We start from the raw sequence: 18,708 nt of genomic DNA on the forward strand, positions 1-18,708 counted from the left end.
ACATGTTGCGTTTATATTTTTGTTCCGTGTATATTTAAAGAAGAAACTCAGGGCACACTGGTATTGTTTGTGGAGTATTCAAGAATACCTGTGTGCTGGAGTTTATTCTTTAAACAAGCCTTGGGCAAAAAGTAAGGTGCTTAACCTGACTAGTCAGTTGCACAAGTGAATACATTCAACCGAAATGTGTCTTCTACATTTAACCCAACCCCTCTAAATCAGAGAGGTGTGAGGGGGCTGCCTTAATCAACGTCCACGTCATCGGCGCCCGGGGAGCAGTTGTTGTTGAGGGTTAACCGCCTTGCTCATGGGCAGAAAGACAGATTTTTCCACCTTGCCGGCTTGGGGATTCGAACCAGTGACCTACGGCTGTGCAATGGCATAGCCTTGTTTTGCTTATTTAGCAGACAAGAAGCTCTTATTTCCCGAGCCCTTATCACAGTCAAGACACACCTATGTTATAGTAAAAAGAAACATGATGTAATATAACAATATTTTTCAAAAAGAAAAAAGGTTGCCAGTGATGCGCATCTCGTGCCTGGAACAGTTATTCTCAGTGTTAATTTGAAACAGGGCTCAATTTGGCAAGTTGTAAGACATATTTTTCAGGGTTACAAACCAAAATATGTCTTATTTTTGATATACAGATGTTCAATTTAGTTTATTCTGCATGTTCTTTGGAATTTTCTAAATTAATTAATAATTCCACATTGAACACTGCATGGTGATGAAATACAGCCACAAAGTTTGTTTGGTGAGTAGGCCTAGGCTTAGTAATTCTGATGAAATATGCTCTGTCTTTATCAAACTAATGTTTTTGCATATTTGCAGCGTGGAACCTGTCTATGTTTAGGGTTATAGCCTAGGCTAAGCAATTCTAAATGGCACTAGCAATTTGCAAAGTACACTACATGACCAAAAGTATGTGGACACCTGCTCGTGGAACATCTCATTCCAAAATCACGGCCATTAATATGGAGTTGGTCCCCCCTTTGCTGCTATATCAGCCTCCACTCTTCTGGGAAGGCTTTCCACTAGATGTTGGAACATTGCTGCAGGGACTTGCTTCCATTCAGCCACAAGAGCATTAATGAGGTCAGGCACTGATGTTGGGCGATTAGGACTGGCTCGAAGTTGGTGTTCCAATTCATCCCAAAGATGTTTGATAGAGTTGAGGTCAGGGCTTTGTGCAGGCCAGTCAAGTTCTTCCACACCGATCTCAACAAACCATTTCTGTATGGACCTTGCTTTGTGCACAGGGGCATTGTCATGCTGAAACAGGAAAGGGCCTTCCCCAAACTGTTGCCATAAAGTTGGATGCACAGAATTTTCTGGAATGTTATTGTATGCTGTAGCGTTAAGATTTCCCTTCACTGGAACTAAGGGGCCTAGCCCGAACCATGAAAAACAGCCCCAGACCATTATGCCTCCTCCACCAAACTTTACAGTTGGCACTATGCATTTGGGCAGGTAGCGTTCTCCTGGCATCCGCCAAACCCAGATTTGTCCATTGGACTGACAGATAGTGAAGCGTGATTCATCACTCTAGAGAACGCGTTACCACGGCTCCAGAGTCCAATGGTGGAAAACTGTACACCACTCCAGCCGACGCTTGGCATTGCACATGGTGATCTTAGGGTTATGTGCGGCTGCTTGGCCATGGAAACCCATTTCATGAAGCCCCCGACGAGCAGTTCTTGTGCTGATGTTGCTTCCAGAGGCAGTTTGGAACTCAATAGTGAGTGTTGCAACTGAGGACAGACGCTTTTTACGTGCTACGCACTTCAGCACTCGGCGGTCCCGCTCTGTGAGCTTGTGTGGCCTACCACTACCACACTGAGCCGTTGTTGCTCCTAGACGTTTCCACTTCACAACAACAGCACTTACAGTTGACCGGGGCAGCTCTAGCAGGGAAGATATTTGACGAACTGACTTGTTGGAATGGTGGCATCCTATTACGGTGCCACGTTGAAAGTCACTGAGCTCATTCTACTGCCAATGTTTGTTTATGGAGATTGCATGGCTGTGTGCTCAATTGTATACACCTGTCAGCAACAGGTGCGGCTGAAATAGCCGGATCCATTAATTTAAAGGGGTGTCCACATACTTTGGTATATATATTGTAGCTTAAGCGGAAATAGACGGGACGCATTTATTACAAAACTGCAGCTCGTTTTGGTGGAACATATTTTCCTACTTCAATCAACCAGTCCATTTTGAATTTGTGATAAAACTGTCAATTTGGCAAGGAATGTAGCTTGTGTATCCCATCGGTTTGATAAGTTTTAATAGGCATTTTATTTCTGTAGGCCTAATGGGAGCTTGTGTGCGCACTCAGCACGCGTGTGTGGAGGGAGCAGTCGGAACACAATTGAGTGAATGAGACACTGAGGGGAAAGGGAATTTAGGGAGAAGAACGGTGTGATGCTTGGCTTGGTTTCTTTTTTGTTGTGCCCCGCAAATGCACATGTACAAATGGAACACTGGAGTCAAAGCCAATTAACGTCGTCTTCAAGACAAAATTTAACTTGCCTGTTCGGGCAATCACAAAACACATTCCACCAAATAGGAGTCAAAGCCAATTAACGTCGTCTTCAAGACAAAATTTAACTTGCCTGTTCGGGCAATCACAAAACACATTCCACCAAATAGTTTTACAGTATTTGAAAAAAATGTGATCTCTGGTTAAAGATCGAACTTTGCCGTTTGCTCGAGTACTCATGCCCATCCCTAAACCTGACTAGCTTTGATTACTGTGTCAACAGGAACATTATAAAGGTGAGAGAAAGCCCAAAGATCATGGACTGCCTAGCTATATGCCTTATACTCAACACCACGTGGTATCTTTTGTAATGAAATCTTTTTGAATAAGGCCCTGCAGTGAAAACGTCCAACAATAAAAAATATTTTGGATCAACTTTTGCACAAGCCTTCCTCTTTCTAATTTATCTCTTTTATCATGAGAAGCCAAGCATTCAGGTAAGACTGACTAATTATGATATCTTTTGAACAGGTAGGTTGCTCATGCCTAGAATGCTTTATGTAACCAGAAGGTACAGTATATTAGTAGGCTTTATGTAAAGATTACATTGAGAATAGTTTGATGGGTGAGAATGCTATCAAGTGCTTGTCAAATTGTGAATGAGAGACTGATAAAGTGTGTGCAACCTGCGCAACAAACAGAGCACTTTCATTATACTTTTTTCAAATCATCATTAGAGTCGCATCATGCAGCTTTAGAATGTATGTGAAATCAAAACATATAGCTTAAGGTTTGTATTACAACTAAAGTTGCATTAATAAATGATGCATATAGGAAGGCCAGTTTCAAATGATCACTTTGTTAACCACTAACACAGAATAGCCTCATGTGCCGCACTCCCTCAGAAATCGTTTGGGGAAAATATCCTTTCTATTTTATTCAGCTATGTTCAACTGTATTCTTCTCACTATAAAATAATGCCACAGGAATTATAATCAAATCTTGTCTGCTAAATGAACTAGTGTAGCCCACAGCCATATAGCATTACCATATCAGGGCCAAACATAAGGACGACTCAGAATATGCTATTCTGTTCTTCTGAAATAGACTACATTTTCTTCATATCATAACGCTTCTTTAGACCTGCTTAAAATAAATAATGGCTTTATTGCGATGGTGTAGGCTATATTACATGGATTTATTACTTTTTAAATAATGTAGATATTCCAAAGGTCCGCATCATTGGCTTGTAGGCTATGCGTGGAAGCCTGGAGATGCTAAACGTGAGTTAATTAACGGTAAATTACAGTGAGACCGGCAGTTATTTGCATGACAGTTACCAGCTGACAAAATGTTATGGCCGCCACAGCCCTAGGTACATACAGTGCAGTCGGGAAGTATTCAGACCCCTTGACTTTTGCCACATTTTGTTATGTTACAGACTTATTCTAAAATTGATTAAAAAACAATCCTCAAATCTACACACAATACCTCATAATGACAAAGCAGAACAGGTCTTTAGAAATGTTTGCAAATGTATTACAAAATAAACAGACCCTCAGACCCTTTACTCAGTACTTTGTTGAAGCACCTTTGGCAGCGATTACAGCCTCGAGTCTTCTTGGGTATGACGCTACAAGCTTGGCACACCTGTACTTGGGGAGTTTATCCCATTCTTCTCTGCAGATCCTCCCAAGCTCTGTCAGATTGGACGGGGAGCATCGCTGCACAGCTATTTTCAGGTCTCTCCAGAGATGTTCGATCGGGTTCAAGTCCAGGCTCTGGCTGGGCCACTCAAGGACATTCAGAGACTTGTCGCGAAGCAACTCCTGCGTTGTCTTGGCTGTGTGCTTAGGGTTGTTGTCCTGTTGGAAGGTGAAACTTCGCCCCAGTCTGAGGTCCTGAGCGCTCTGGAGCAGGTTCTCTTTGTACTTTGCTTCGTTCATCTGTCCCTCAACCCTTGCTTCACCGTAGGGATGGTGCCAGGTTTCCTCCAGACGTGATGCTTGGCATTCAGGCCAGAGTTCAATCTCGGTTTCATCACACAAGAGAATCTTGTTTCTGTTTTTTATTTTTTATAAATGTGCAAAAAAAAATGTACAACTTCTTTTCACTTTGTTGTTATGGGGTATTGTGTGTAGATTGATGAGGGGTAAAAAAAATATTTTATCAATTTTAGAAAAAGGCTGTAATGTAACAAAAGGGGAAGGAAAAGGGGAAGGAATCTGACTACTTTCCAAATGCACTGTATATGAGTTTACCTGTAGGTTGTTCAGTGGGTCCATCTTCATGACTGGCCCAATGGTGTTGAGAGGCAGGGAAACTTCAATACTCTGGCTGGGCATCAGTGGAGTGTGGATGGGCAGAGGGGTGGTGGGGATCACTCCGAAACTAGACAGAAAGACAATACCATTATTTTTTTTAAATGTTAACATTTATTTAAAGCTGCAATATGTAACTTTTTGGGCTACCTGACCAAATTCACATAGAAATGTGTGTTATAGATCTATCATTCTAATTGAAAGCAAGTCTAAGAAGTGGTAGGTCTGTTCTGTGTGCGCTATATTTCTATGCTTCCCATTCTTAAGTTTTGTTTTGGAGTCTTTTACTTTCGGTTTTGTACACCAGCTTCAAACAGCTGAAAATACAATATTTTTGGTTATGGAAAATATATTATACAGTGGTTTAGATGGTACAATGATTCTCTACACTCCCCTTGCTTGTTTTGCCACAAACTGAAATGAGGCAAACTATTTCAATTTTAGCAACCAGGAAACGGCGGAGCGATTTCTGCATTGTGAATCTTTAACTAGGCAAGTCAATTAAGAACAAATTATTATTTACAATGACGGCCTACCAAGAGGGAAAAGTCCTCCTGTGGGGACGGGGGCTAGAATAACAAATTTAAAAGTAGGAGACAACATACCGGTTCATACACATTTTGTCAGATGGAATTTCATGACTTTTAACCACATTTCCATGACCAGCAATTGGTGGCGTCTCTATGTACGTATAAAATATATGCGTAGTGTGGTATCGACACTGGGAGGCTGCTCTCTGATCCCATGTACCATCTCCTGTCATTGAGCAATGCACTTAACCCCCCACAAAGTAGAACACCTGCTAGGCAACTGTATGAAACACATGTGGTCAGCCCTCAGTGTGGAGAGCTACTGGGTGTTCAGGCTCTTGATCAAGCCCTTTAATAAGGTCTGGTTGAGCAGTTCATTTCTAAACTGTGATTTGTTAGAGGGGGACAGGAATAAAAACTTGCACAACCATAAGCTCTCCTGGAGGATTGACCACCCTTCATGTAAAACATTGCAACATTACAACCAAATAAGTTTTATCCCTTTTGAAATAATTTGCTCATTCAATATATCAAAGATCAAATGGCTATGGTAGGATACAAATCTTTGTTTTTTATTCAGCTGACGCAAGCCCACAAATATTCAGGAAATGTAACTTTCTAGTTTAGTCATATTTATTGTAACTACCTTAGAAGTGTTACCTTTGCAGGCTGACTATTATCTATTGTGTTAGAATGTCCCATACATTGGATTCTCAAATCAACTGGAAGTATCTATAAAACAAGTTTTGAATCCACATAATCCAAAAGAAAGGCTACATTTAAATTAATGTTCACGATTCACAAATTATTATTTTGATTCACATGATTCAAATCACTGCGATTGAACCGAATTCCAACTAATACAATGGTGAAGTGAATCGTTCGTTTTGCCAAAAATAATCAATTCAATGAATCACATGAATTGATCCAAAAAATAATAAAAATAATTGTATGACCTTAACCGCGAATGTCGGTTGAAAGTTTTCTGGAACATACGAAAACATTAATACATGTCAATAATAGCTAAACAGTTAACTACAGGGTACAATATACATAGCCTTCGGAAAGTATTCAGACCCTTCACCTTTTCCACATTTGTTACGTTACAGCCTTATTCTAAAATGGATTTTATTTTTTTATCCTCAGCAATCTACACACAATACCCCATAAGGAAAGCAAAAACAGGTTTTTTGACATTTTTACAAATGTATTAAAAATAAAGAACTGAAATACCTTATTTACATAAGTATTCAGACCCTTTGCTATGAGACTCGAAATTGAGCTAAGGTGCATCCTGTTTCAATTGATCATACTTGAGATGTTTCTTCAACTTAATTGTTCACCTGTGGAAAATTAAATTGATTGGACATGATTTGGAAAGGCACACACCTGTCTATATAAGGTCCCACAGTTGACAGTGCATGTCAGAGCAAAAACCAAGCCATGAGGTTGATGGAATTGTCCGTAGAGCTCCGAGACAGGATTGTGTCGAGGCACAGATCTGGGGAAGGGTACCAACATTTTTTGCAGCATTGAAGGTCCCCAAGAACACAGTGGCCTCCATCATTCTTAAATGGAAGAAGTTTGGAACCGATAGTTACCGGAGTTGTAACTCCAGTTCTATGTGTGGAACTGGAGTTACCATAGGGGAGCTCTGCTCCTAGTGGTTTATCCCGCTGCCTAGGCAGCGAATAGCCTGAGAAAAAATTATGCACACACCCGCAGCCAATGGGAGCACAGGTGTCCCTATATAAGGGGACGCTTCCCCTCACTCAGCCTCCCGAAAATTATCTTCGGCAGGGCCTTAAGTCCTATGAGGCTCCGCTCCACTCATTGAACTGGAGTTACAACTCCGGTAACTATCGTTCTATATCGTGGAGCTCCGCCCCATAGGGGAGCTATACTCCTAGTGGTTTAAGGCGGAGTGCAAAGCTCAAATGTACTCCATGCCGAGCCCAACTCTTCCCACATAGTGATAAGGTCGGGCCCAGCTATGGCTTCGACCAAGACCTTCAGTACTGTAACACAGTGTGTCACAATATACTGTGGCCTCGATACAATCCGTCACACCTAGTCCGAAGGCAAAGCCAGAGACTAGTAGGCAGATAACCAGAATATGATCCATACTAATCTGAACCTGCAGATAGATGGTCCTCAATATTCTGATATAATCACCGATCAACAATGGAATGACACATAGTGTCACTCTACATTGTGTATTCGGTAATCCATCACACTCAATCAATGGATTCCAAAGATTGATGGGTAGACCTCAAGATTGCTATTTTTACCTATGTAATACTAGTTACACAAGCTATTTCCCCCACCCCTCCGCTTCAACACAGTCATAGAATAGTGGGCAGGTCAAATACACGACTTCTACAATACTGAACCCTCAGCAAGGAGTCACGTCACATAATCACTCTTACCTGATGGAAACCAGTCCATTAGTCCTGCATTCCCCCCTTGAGTATGTGCATCAACATGTTCTCTACTGTACTGATATTAATCAGACAGGATTCAAGACCTATATGTCTCTCTCATAAGAGAAGTGACAAGGACCTGAAAGGAACCATGCTCCTCATTCCTGCATCCATTTTTCTTAACTCAAGTCCTTCTCTCAGTACAGACTGAACCAGAACATTCAAAGACATATCAAGCAAATAGAAGTGGATTAAAGGAGACGGTGTTGACCAAGACACAGCTGCACAAATATCCTCGACTCCTGTTCCTCTGAAGAGAGCAGTAGAGGCCGCTACTCCCCGAGTGGAGTCGGCTTTCACCCCCTGAGGCAATGGGCGCCCTACAGCCTCATATGCCGTCTCAATGCCTACACACAGCCAATGAGACAGGCGCTGTTTGGATAGCGTTCCACCGAGTGTATTCGCACCGTGACACAAACAGCTGGGGTCCTGACCTAATCGATGCCGTATGCTCCACGTAACACGCCAAAGCGCGTACTGGGCACAGGCAATGCAGCCTTTCCTCTCTCCTCTCCCCATGGGGAGGGGGAGAAAAAGCCCAGAGCTCTACGATCTGTATGAACTCTTAATAACCTTAGGTATAAAAGCCGGGTTAGGACGTAACACCGCTCTGCTAAAGTTGCCTTTAATGGCAAGGCAGTCGGGTCTTGTCGAAAGAGCACACAAGTCACTGACACGCTTAGCAGTAGTCAGAGCGAGCAAAAGCGGCATCTTTAAAGACAGCATTTTGAGGAGGATTTGATTCAATGGCTCGAACGATGAATCACACAACGCGTTGACTACCAAAGTTAAATCCCACTGGGGCAGCGTGGTTCTAGGCCTAGGCCTCCGCATTACCGATAGAAACCGTTTCACTAGGGGATGGTTAAAGGCAGTGTCTCTGCCAAAACCCTCATGACAGGCAAACATCGCCACAGCAAACACTTTAATAGTGGTCGCCGCTGAGCGCTGCTTTTCAAACAAGTACTGCAGACACGAGAGAACACTCAACCTGACAGAACACGGGGTCCACATTTTCTGTGACACACCATTGTGAAAACATGTTCCATTTACTGGCATACACCCTGGAAGTGGAACTGGCACGCGAGCCCTGTATGGTTGCGATCACAGACAACCCACGGCGCTCTAACCTGTCCCTCTCAGGAGCCAAGCCATCAGAGGATTGCCCCCCCGCCTGTGACAACGCTCCCCACTGATATGGAATGGGCCAAGGTGGTGACACCAACATTTGGGTCATCTCTGCAAACCATGCAGCCCCTGGGCGATTGAGAGCTATCAATATGATTGACAGCCGCCTGATCTCACCCGAGCTAATAGTGGGAGAATCTGTGAAACTGGAATGTAAGCGGACACTATGCCCATTGGGGTTTTCCAATCGTCCAGATTCGTTTTGAGCAAAAGGGGAATCACCAACAATCGGGTCTAGTCGTAGTTGTGGAAACCTTTGCTGTATCCTGCGCATGTGCAGTAGTCCCAGCGGAACCACGGAGTGGGCAGACGACATGAGTGACCCAAAAGTGTCATGACCGAATGCGCCGTCACCGTGTAATTCGGACGAAACCTTCGAAGGGCTAGCAAAAGGGCGGCCCGTCGAGGTTCCGAAATTCAAGCCTTCATAGTCACAGTGTCTAGCTGTATTCCCAGGTAGACAATCCAATGACTGGGCCAGGACGCGCTCTTTTCCCAATTCACAGCGAACCCCAGACGTGTGAGATGTATCACTGTCTGTGTTGTGTGTGAGATCGCCAGCTCTGCTGACTCTGCTGACGTGGCGAGAACCAGTAGGTTGTCAAGGTAGGCAAAAATTGTTATTCCCTGACGACGCAGCAGTTCCATTGCCGCCTCCACGCATTTGGAACACGTTCGAGGTTCCAGGGCGTACCCGAATGGCATCCTCGTGAATTCGTACGCCACCTCGTGAAAAGCGAAACGCAGAAAATTCCTGTGACGCGGATGCACCAGCACATGAAAGTAGGCATCCTTCAGGTCTATGCCCACACAAAAGTCTCTCTTCTGGACACATTCCAGTAGACGTTTTGTTGTTAGCATTCGGAAGGGCTGTTTGGCTACGCTCTCGTTGGCCATGGTTCTACCTGCACATATAGCCGACGCCTGCGTAAGATGGAAATCCTCTGTGAGACGGGATAGAGAGGCTGCTAGGAGGGCAATGTTGTTAGCTGCTGCTACAGCGTGGGATCCCAAAACAAAGGACTTCTTAGCCAGCTGTGCTGTGAGTCAGTCCTTTGCTGATGGCAGGGTGGCCTTTTTAGAGGAGGGCCAGGAACTTGAACCCGGAACGAGGTATGCAGCCATGGCGCCCTCGAGGTTTGGGATTCCCTTTGTTATTCCCTGCTGTCTACCGTCCACCCTGGTGAATGGGAGATAAGCAAGGTGACTCCCATGAGCCCTCCACATATTTATGGAGAGAGGGCATGGCAGGAGCCAGAGGCTCCACCGCCCTCCTCTGTCGAGAATAAGGACCACCCACCATCATGTCCAACTCTGGAACAGAGGCGATGGGAGGTAGCTCTCCAGCCTAGTGGCAACTCTCTCAGTGAGCCCTGGGAAGTCAGCTAGGCATTGAGGGGGGATCTGAGAGGCCACTCCTAGCATGCTGTGGTCCTAGACACACGAAACATAGGTGGTGTGAGTCCTCAGCAGCCATAACGGAGTAGCGACACTGAGCTATTAAAAGAGCTTTTGGGTTCGGTGGGAAAACCGGTGTGCTCATTTTATGAAAAAAAATGGACAACGTCAAGGCTCGGAAAATGGGAGGCTGAGTGAGGGGAAGAGTCCCGTTATATAGGGACACCTGTGCTCCCATTGGCTGCAGGTGTGTGCATTATTTTTTTTTCAGGCTACTCGCTGCCTAGGCAGCAGGGTAAACCACTAGGAGCAGAGCTCCACGATATAGAACACCAAGACTCTTCTTAGAGCTTGCCGCCAGGCCAAACTGAGCAATCGGGGGAGAACGGCCTTGGTCAGGGAGGTGACCAAGACCCCGATGGTAACTCTGACAGAGCTCTAGAGTTCCTCTGTGGAGATGGGAGAAACTTTCAGAAGGACAACCATCTCTGCAGCACTCCACCAATCAGACCTTTATGATAGAGTGGCTAGATGGAAGCCACTCCTCAGTAAAAGGCACATGTAAGCAATGTACAGAGAGACCCTTGATGAAAACCTGCACCAGAGTGCTCAGGACCTCAGACTGGGGTGAAGGTTCACCTTCCAACAGGACAACAACACTAAGCACACAGCCAAGACAACGAAAGACAACAAAGTCTCTGAATGTCCTTGAGTGGCCAACCCGATCGAATATCTCTGGGGAGACCTGAAAATAGCTGTGCAGCAACGCTCCCCATCTAACCTGACAGAGCTTGAGAGGATCTGCAGAGAAGAATGGGAGAAACTCCCAAATACAGGTGTGCCAAGCTTGTAGCGTCATACCCAAGAAGACTCGAGGCTGTAATTGCTGCCAACGGTGCTTCAACAAAGTACTGAGTAAAGGGTCTGAATATGTTTTGTTTTTTTGGGGGGGGGGCAAAATATCTAAAAACCTGTTTTTGCTCTGTCATTATGAGGTACTGTGTGTTGATTGATGAGGGGGAAAAAACAATTAAATCAATTTTAGAATAAGGCTGTAAACTTACAAAATGTGGCATACCTGCTGATGCAATGTTCGACTGTCTCTCTGTCCTTGAGCAACGGCCCACTCGTCTTGCACTATGCAGGTGATGTGCGCAAACACAGATGCACTAGTGACATTCCGATCATGGCTGATATGCTGATTTATATTTGATTGATAAAATATTTAACTGTGGCTAAATCAATTATTAAATGAATGTCCATGACTTTTCGAAAACTTTTCAGATTTTATGATTTAAAAAAACCTTTACAGGCCTGGAAAACACAATTTAAAAATGCCATGAGTTGTAGTCCTTTCCACTCACAGCCTGTCATCCCGTATACAGCTTGAAAGTTGAAGATTTTGTCATTAATAAGAACTTAAATTGGAACGTAGTGGCTGTACAGTAACACGCTATACATGTCAGAGCTCAGGTTCTCTACTTAACAGCGCTGTTTCTGTTTTGACTGACAGCCGTTAAACTTGAGCACTGCGCGACAAGAAGATGCCCCCATCCCTACCGCTAATTGGGTTCCATTTGCATATTTCTTGTTGTCCGAGTGAGAAAAATGCTGTAAATCGAGAGGAGTTGTGTTATGAAAGATCAGATTTTGAGGATTATAATCAATTCTGCTTTGATGTCATACAAGCAAACCACATACCCGAGTCCAAATGTGCACATTTCCTTCCATATTTGAAAACTCATGTAATTTACAGTATCACCGTTCATGATCGCTATGTTTGATCCACAGTTACAAGGAGGACATGCTGGGTTGTCCTGAACAGAACGAGCCTATGTTTTTCGTATTGTGAAGAACATTTGCTGTGGAACACGCATTTGAATGCAGTCATGATTCCCTTCTCGGCACATCAAAATTACAACCGTTTGTCTGAAGTGCCTTTTGAAAGTCTAACACTGTAAGATCGTATTTTATAACTTTGCTAGCCATACTAGCAATAGAACAAACATTCAAATGATGCCCACCTGACCAGAACGTGATTTATAATGGAACATATTTGGACACAATTACAAAAAGCTTTGGGGTTTTGTATGAGAGCAACAATTTGCTCTAAAATAAGAAATGCCGCATACTGACCGGGCACAGAGTAGACCTGGTGGAATAAAGATAGTCAGCTGGAACTGTAATGGCTTAGGTAATGTCGTGAAAAGAGCTAAGGTTTTTCTCATCTTAAATCACTGGGCGCTGACATAGTGCTTCTTCAAGAAACTCATATTAAACGCTCGGTTCAGGCCAAACTACGAGTCGGTTGGATCAGTCAGATATACCAGTCTAATTTTGATGCAAAGTGAGAGGGGTAGCAATCCTGATAAGGAAAAATATTCCTTTTGTTTACTCATCCTCGATTTCAGATCCTAATGGTCAGTATATTATCGTGGCTGGTACACTGAATTAGAACTCAATAACCGTGGTCAATTTATTCGGACCCAACTTCGATGATCCACTATTTCTTCAAAGAGTATTTAAGGCCATACCAAATATCTTGGATACAAGTGTTATTGCTGGAGGTGACTTTATCTGAAAGAGGATCTAACGTACAGTTAAACAGCTATCAAGGTCACTTCAACAATCAAATGCCAGTGTCTGTCTAAATACATTGATGACAAACCTTAACATTGTCGATATTTGGAGACTGACGCACCCAACAGATAGGGATTATTCTTTATTTTCGTCAGTTCATAAGTCATATTCCAGAATATACTATTTTTTGTTGGTCTACAAACTAATTTCAGCAGCTGCGTCGGTTACCTATCACCCTATTCTAATTACGGACCACTCTCCACTGTCCATGGCGCTGAAATCCGACAATATGTTTACAGGTCGGCGACCGTGGCGCTTCAAATCAAATCAAATTGTCTTTGTCACATACACATGGTTAGCATATGTTAATGCGAGTGTAGCGATGTGCTTGTGCTTCTGGTTCCGACAGTGCAGTAATATCTAACAAGTAATCTAACAATTCCCCAACTACTAACTAATACACAAAACCTAATAGGGGTGCATGAGAATATGTACATATAAATATATGGATGAGTGATGGCTGAGCGGCATAGGCAAGGTGCAATAGATGGTATAAAATACAGTATATACATGTGATATGAGTAATATAAGATATGTAAACATTATTTAAAGTGGCATTGTTTAAAGTGACTAGTGATTCATTTGTTAAAGTGGCCAATGATTGGGTCTCCATGTAAGCAGCAGCCTCTCTGAGTTAGTGATTGCTGTTTAGCAGTCTGATGGCCTCGAGATAGAAGCTGTTCTTCAGTCTCTCGGTCCCAGCTTTGATGCACCTGTACTGACCTCGACCTCCCCTGCTTAGACGCATACTTGTTAAAAGATTTGACTTTTTGTCAGTATTTGCAGGAGCAGATTGCCTGGTGCACAACTGAGCAAGTGGACAAGTACATTAGAGTGTCTAGTTTGAGAAACAGACGCCTCACAAGTCCTCAACTGGCAGCTTCATTAAATAGTACCCGCAAAACACCAGTCTCAACGTCAACATTGAAGAGGCGACTCCGGGATGCTGGCCTTCTAGGCAGAGTTCCTCTGTCCAGTGTCTATGTTCTTTTGCCCATCTTAATCTTTTCTTTTTATTGGCCAGTCTGAGATATGGCTTTTTCTTTGCAACTCTAGCTAGAAGGCCAGTCTCCCGGAGTCGCCTCTTCACTGTTGACGTTGAGACTGGCTACTTGCAGCCCCAATGTATCATGATCATAAAGTTGAGGCAGTGGTAATTGCTCTTGACGCAGAGAAGGCGCTTGATCAGATTGAGTGGAAGTATATGATGACGGTTCTGGAGCATTTCGGGTTTGGAAAGTAATTTATTAATTGGATAAGAATTATTTATGCACAACCCATGGCGTCCGTGGTAACCAATCAGGAGATGTCGCAGGCATTCCGCCTGTTCAAGGGTTGCCGACATGGGTGCCCTATTTCGCCTGCTCTCTTCGCTATAGCCATGGAACCCCTTGCTACTCTCATTCGTGCACATGCTGATATAGCTCCGGTTAAAATAAAAGACACGCAGCACAAAATGTCCCTATATGCAGACGATGTTCTTTTGTTTTATCCAAGCCTAAAACTTCTAGTCCCCCTTACTTAACTTGATAAATACATTTGGCTCCTTCTCTGGCTACAAGATAAACTGGCAAAAAAGCGAATTGATGCCCATATCACGGCCTGTGGATATGCAATTTCTGCAATCTATCCTATTTAGAACAGTGAAGGACAAGTTCACAAGCCTTGGCATTGTAGTGACAAGAAAACTTGATCAGCTATTGAAAACAAATTGAGATATGAAAATTTATCAGCTTAAACAAAATATAGATTTTTGGAAAAATCTGCCTCTCTCCTTGGTTGGCCGTATAAACGCTATTAAAATGGTTGTGCTACCCAGGTTTCTTTACCTCTTCCAATGTCTACCCAATTTAATACTACAAAGCTATTTTAAGAAACTGGATTCAATAGTAATTCCATTCTTATGGGATAACAAGGCAGCCAGAATTTCAAAGAAGCATTTATGCAAGTACAAGATAGAGAGGGACTTCCTCACTTTAAACTGTATTATTGGGCTGCTAATCTAAACATTGTGTCTTCCTGGAGGGAAAGTTTACCTTGGATGCAACAGAATGATATGCCTTCATGGCTTTTGATTGAGCAGGCCTCCTGTCAACGTTCCTTACTGTTATGTATTTTATGTATAATAACTAAATGATGTATACATTTAAAGTAATGATAGGACTATATCTAACAGAATGCTACCCTGTCTCTGTATAATGATGAAGAATGTTTGTCCATAAGAAAAGAGACAACTTGTGACCACTGTGGCACTGATAACAGGGAAGGAAGTCTCCCCACCCAGGGAGGGGAGAAACCTTGGGCTTGTAGTAGATTGTATAACAGGTGGCAGGCAATGTATGAGAAGACTTGTGAACTATATTGTTATTGTCTGAGAGGATGAGGGACATTTATGACGAAATGAAAGGTATATAAACCAATGTACAGGAAATGATAAGCAGAGCTCTCGTAAATAAACATGCTGACTATGGTAGACTGGCCTCTGTCTGTTTCATTTCAACAAGAACCTTACAAATTCTTGGTAACAGACCGAGTAGTTTAATTGAAGTTCAGTTTATGAACATTGAGAACATAATTCTCTTAACACTTACTCCCTGTACTTGTTAATAGTCCTGCATTGGATGATATGGTGCTTTCACAGTGGAGGGAGAAGGGGCTCACAACAGTTGGTAACATATACAGTGGGGCAAAAAAGTATTTAGTCAGCCACCAATTGTGCAAGTTCTCACACTTAAAAAGATGAGAGAGGCCTGTAATTTTCATCATAGGTACACTTCAACTATGACAGACAAAATTAGAAAAAAAATCCATAAAATCACATTGTAGGATTTTTCATGAATTTATTTGCAAATTATGGTGGAAAATAAGTATTTGGTCAATAACAAAAGTTTATCTCAATACTTTGTTATATACCCTTTGTTGGCAATGACAGAGGTCAAACATTTTCTGTAAGTCTTCACAAGGTTTTCACACACTGTTGCTGGTATTTTGGCCCATTCCTCCATGCAGATCTCCTCTGGAGCAGTGATGTTTTGGGGCTGTTGCTGGGCAACACGGACTTCCAACTCCCTCCAAAGATTTTCTATGGGGTTGAGATCTGGAGACTGGCAAGGCCACTCCAGGACCTTGAAATGCTTCTTATGAAGCCACTCCTTCGTTGCCCGGGCGGTGTGTTTGGGATCATTGTGATGCTGAAAGACCCAGCCACGTTTCATCTTCAATGCCCTTGCTGATGGAAGGAGGTTTTCACTCAAAATCTCACGATACATGGCCCCATTCATTCTTTCCTTTACACGGATCAGTCGTCCTGGTCCCTTTGCAGAAAAACAGCCCCAAAGCATGATGTTTCCACCCCCATGCTTCACAGTAGGTATGGTGTTCTTTGGATGCAACTCAGCATTCTTTGTCCTCCAAACACGACGAGTTGAGTTTTTACCAAAAAGTTCTATTTTGGTTTCATCTGACCATATGACATTCTCCCAATCTTCTTCTGGATCATCCAAATGCTCTCTAGCAAACTTCAGACGGGCCTGGACATGTACTGGCTTAAGCGGGGGGACACGTCTGGCACTGCAGGATTAGAGTCCCTGGCGGCGTAGTGTGTTACTGATGGTAAGCTTTGTTACTTTGGTCCCAGCTCTCTGCAGGTCCCCCCGTGTGGTTCTGGGATTTTTGCTCACCGTTCTTGTGATCATTTTGACCCCACGGGGTGAGATCTTGCGTGGAGCCCCAGATCGAGGGAGATTATCAGTGGTCTTGTATGTCTTCCATTTCCTAATAATTGCTCCCACAGTTGACTTCTTCAAACCAAGCTGCTTACCTATTGCAGATTCAGTCTTCCCAGCCTGGTGCAGGTCTACAATTTTGTTTCTGGTGTCCTTTGACAGCTCTTTGGTCTTGGCCATAGTGGAGTTTGGAGTGTGACTGTTTGAGGTTGTGGACAGGTGTCTTTTATACTGATAACAAGTTCAAACAGGTGCCATTAATACAGGTAACGAGTGGAGGACAGAGGAGCCTCTTAAAGAAGGTCTGTGAGAGCCAGAAATCTTGCTTGTTTGTAGGTGATCAAATACTTATTTTCCACCATAATTTGCAAATAAATTCATTAAAAATCCTACAATGTGATTTTCTGGATTTTTTCCCCTAATTTTGTCTGTCATAGTTGAAGTGTACCTATGATGAAAATTACAGGCCTCTCTCATCTTTTTAAGTGGGAGAACCTGCACAATTGGTGGCTGACTAAATACTTTTTTGCCCCACTGTACATTGATGGTCAGTTAGCTTCATTTCAACACTTACAGGGTAAGTTGAATATGCCAACAACACATTTTTTCAGATGCCTCCAAATCAGGAATTTTTTAAGGACACATATGCCAAAGTATCCTACATTAGATAGCCTGATCCTTGTCAAACCCCATCCCATTCAAAAGGGTCGGACTCTAGACTTCTACAGACTGTTAAAAGGTCTTGGGAGCAGGAACTTGGTTCAGAAATCTCAGATGAGGACTGGGTAGAATCTCTCAGGAATATAAACCACAGTTCAGTGAATGCCAGATACAACCCTGTTCAGTTTAAGGTGATACACAGGTTACATTACTCAAAAGTGAAAATGCATAAATATTCCCGGACACCTCACAACTGTGTGAGAGGTTCAAGCAGGATGAGGCGACGTTGACCCACTTATTTTGGACATGTCCTAAGTTACGGGCTCTTATTTTTGATTACTTATCTAAAGCCTTTGATAGAGTTATAGCCCCAGACCCATTGATCGCTCTGTTTGGTACAGTTGATGGGAATAACCAGGAAGGGAAGGCTGTCTCTCTTTGCACTCTATTAGCCAAAAGACTCATATTGCAATTGTGGAAATTGGAGACTGTACCTACCTTTGAAATGTGGTTACGGGATTTAGGGAATGTAATACATATGGAAAAGATTCGATACAATACCTCCAATAGAAGTCCAATGTTTTACAAAATATGGCAGCCGATACTGGATAAATGGTCTAGTCCCGCTTCATAACTGGGTTGATGATCAGCTGCTACTCAGTGCTGTACTCCACTCAATATTTATTTTTGGCTTAACTACACTGCTTGTAATGACTATATGATGTCTTCTTATACATGTACCACATAATAGGATTTTGTTTTATTTTTTGTATGTGTGAGTTAAGTTTTGTCCTCGAAATTTGCCATCCCATTCAACAGTACAATGAATGTCAATGTTTGTATCGGTCTTTTTAAAATGTATTTTTATTGGAAAATAATAAACATATTATTTAAAAAAAGAACAGTGCCCAGATTGGAGAGGTGTTTGGCCACTTGAGACACCAGTTAGACCTCTCACACAAACCCTTGTAATAGTTTATTCCTATCTTGCACCTATTCCAAAATTTATATTAATATTCTTATTATGTTACTGAATGTATCCAGAGTATTTTCAGGTTTTGCTATTGAAAAATAATGAAAAAAAGTACAGTAAATGCAAAATGCACATGATATCAACAGTGTAACATTTGGATTTAGTCTTGTCAAGTGAACTGTTGTGTCCTCACCTTTGGTCTAATAATTTCCCTATAATTGCCAGTGTTCTCTTTCAATTGCTACCATGGTCACGCGTATGCTTTTTAGAATTCTTCTGTTAGAAACGTTTCAATTTGGCCAAATCCA

The 18,708-nt window shown here is 42.7% G+C and overlaps 1 protein-coding gene across 3 annotated transcripts in view; it reads right to left on the reverse strand.

The window, feature by feature from the left end:
- Positions 1–18,708, reverse strand: part of ap2b1 (adaptor related protein complex 2 subunit beta 1) — an 87,455-nt gene that overhangs the window by 19,918 nt on the left and 48,829 nt on the right. For all 3 annotated transcript variants that reach the window (XM_071340028.1, XM_071340029.1, XM_071340027.1), the window contains one exon: positions 4,744–4,873. In XM_071340028.1, coding sequence (XP_071196129.1) covers positions 4,744–4,873 — 130 coding nt within the window. The remainder of the gene's footprint in view (positions 1–4,743; positions 4,874–18,708) is intronic.

Source organism: Salvelinus alpinus, chromosome 13, assembly GCF_045679555.1.
Source record: "Salvelinus alpinus chromosome 13, SLU_Salpinus.1, whole genome shotgun sequence".
NCBI classification, from domain to species: Eukaryota; Metazoa; Chordata; class Actinopteri; order Salmoniformes; family Salmonidae; genus Salvelinus; species Salvelinus alpinus.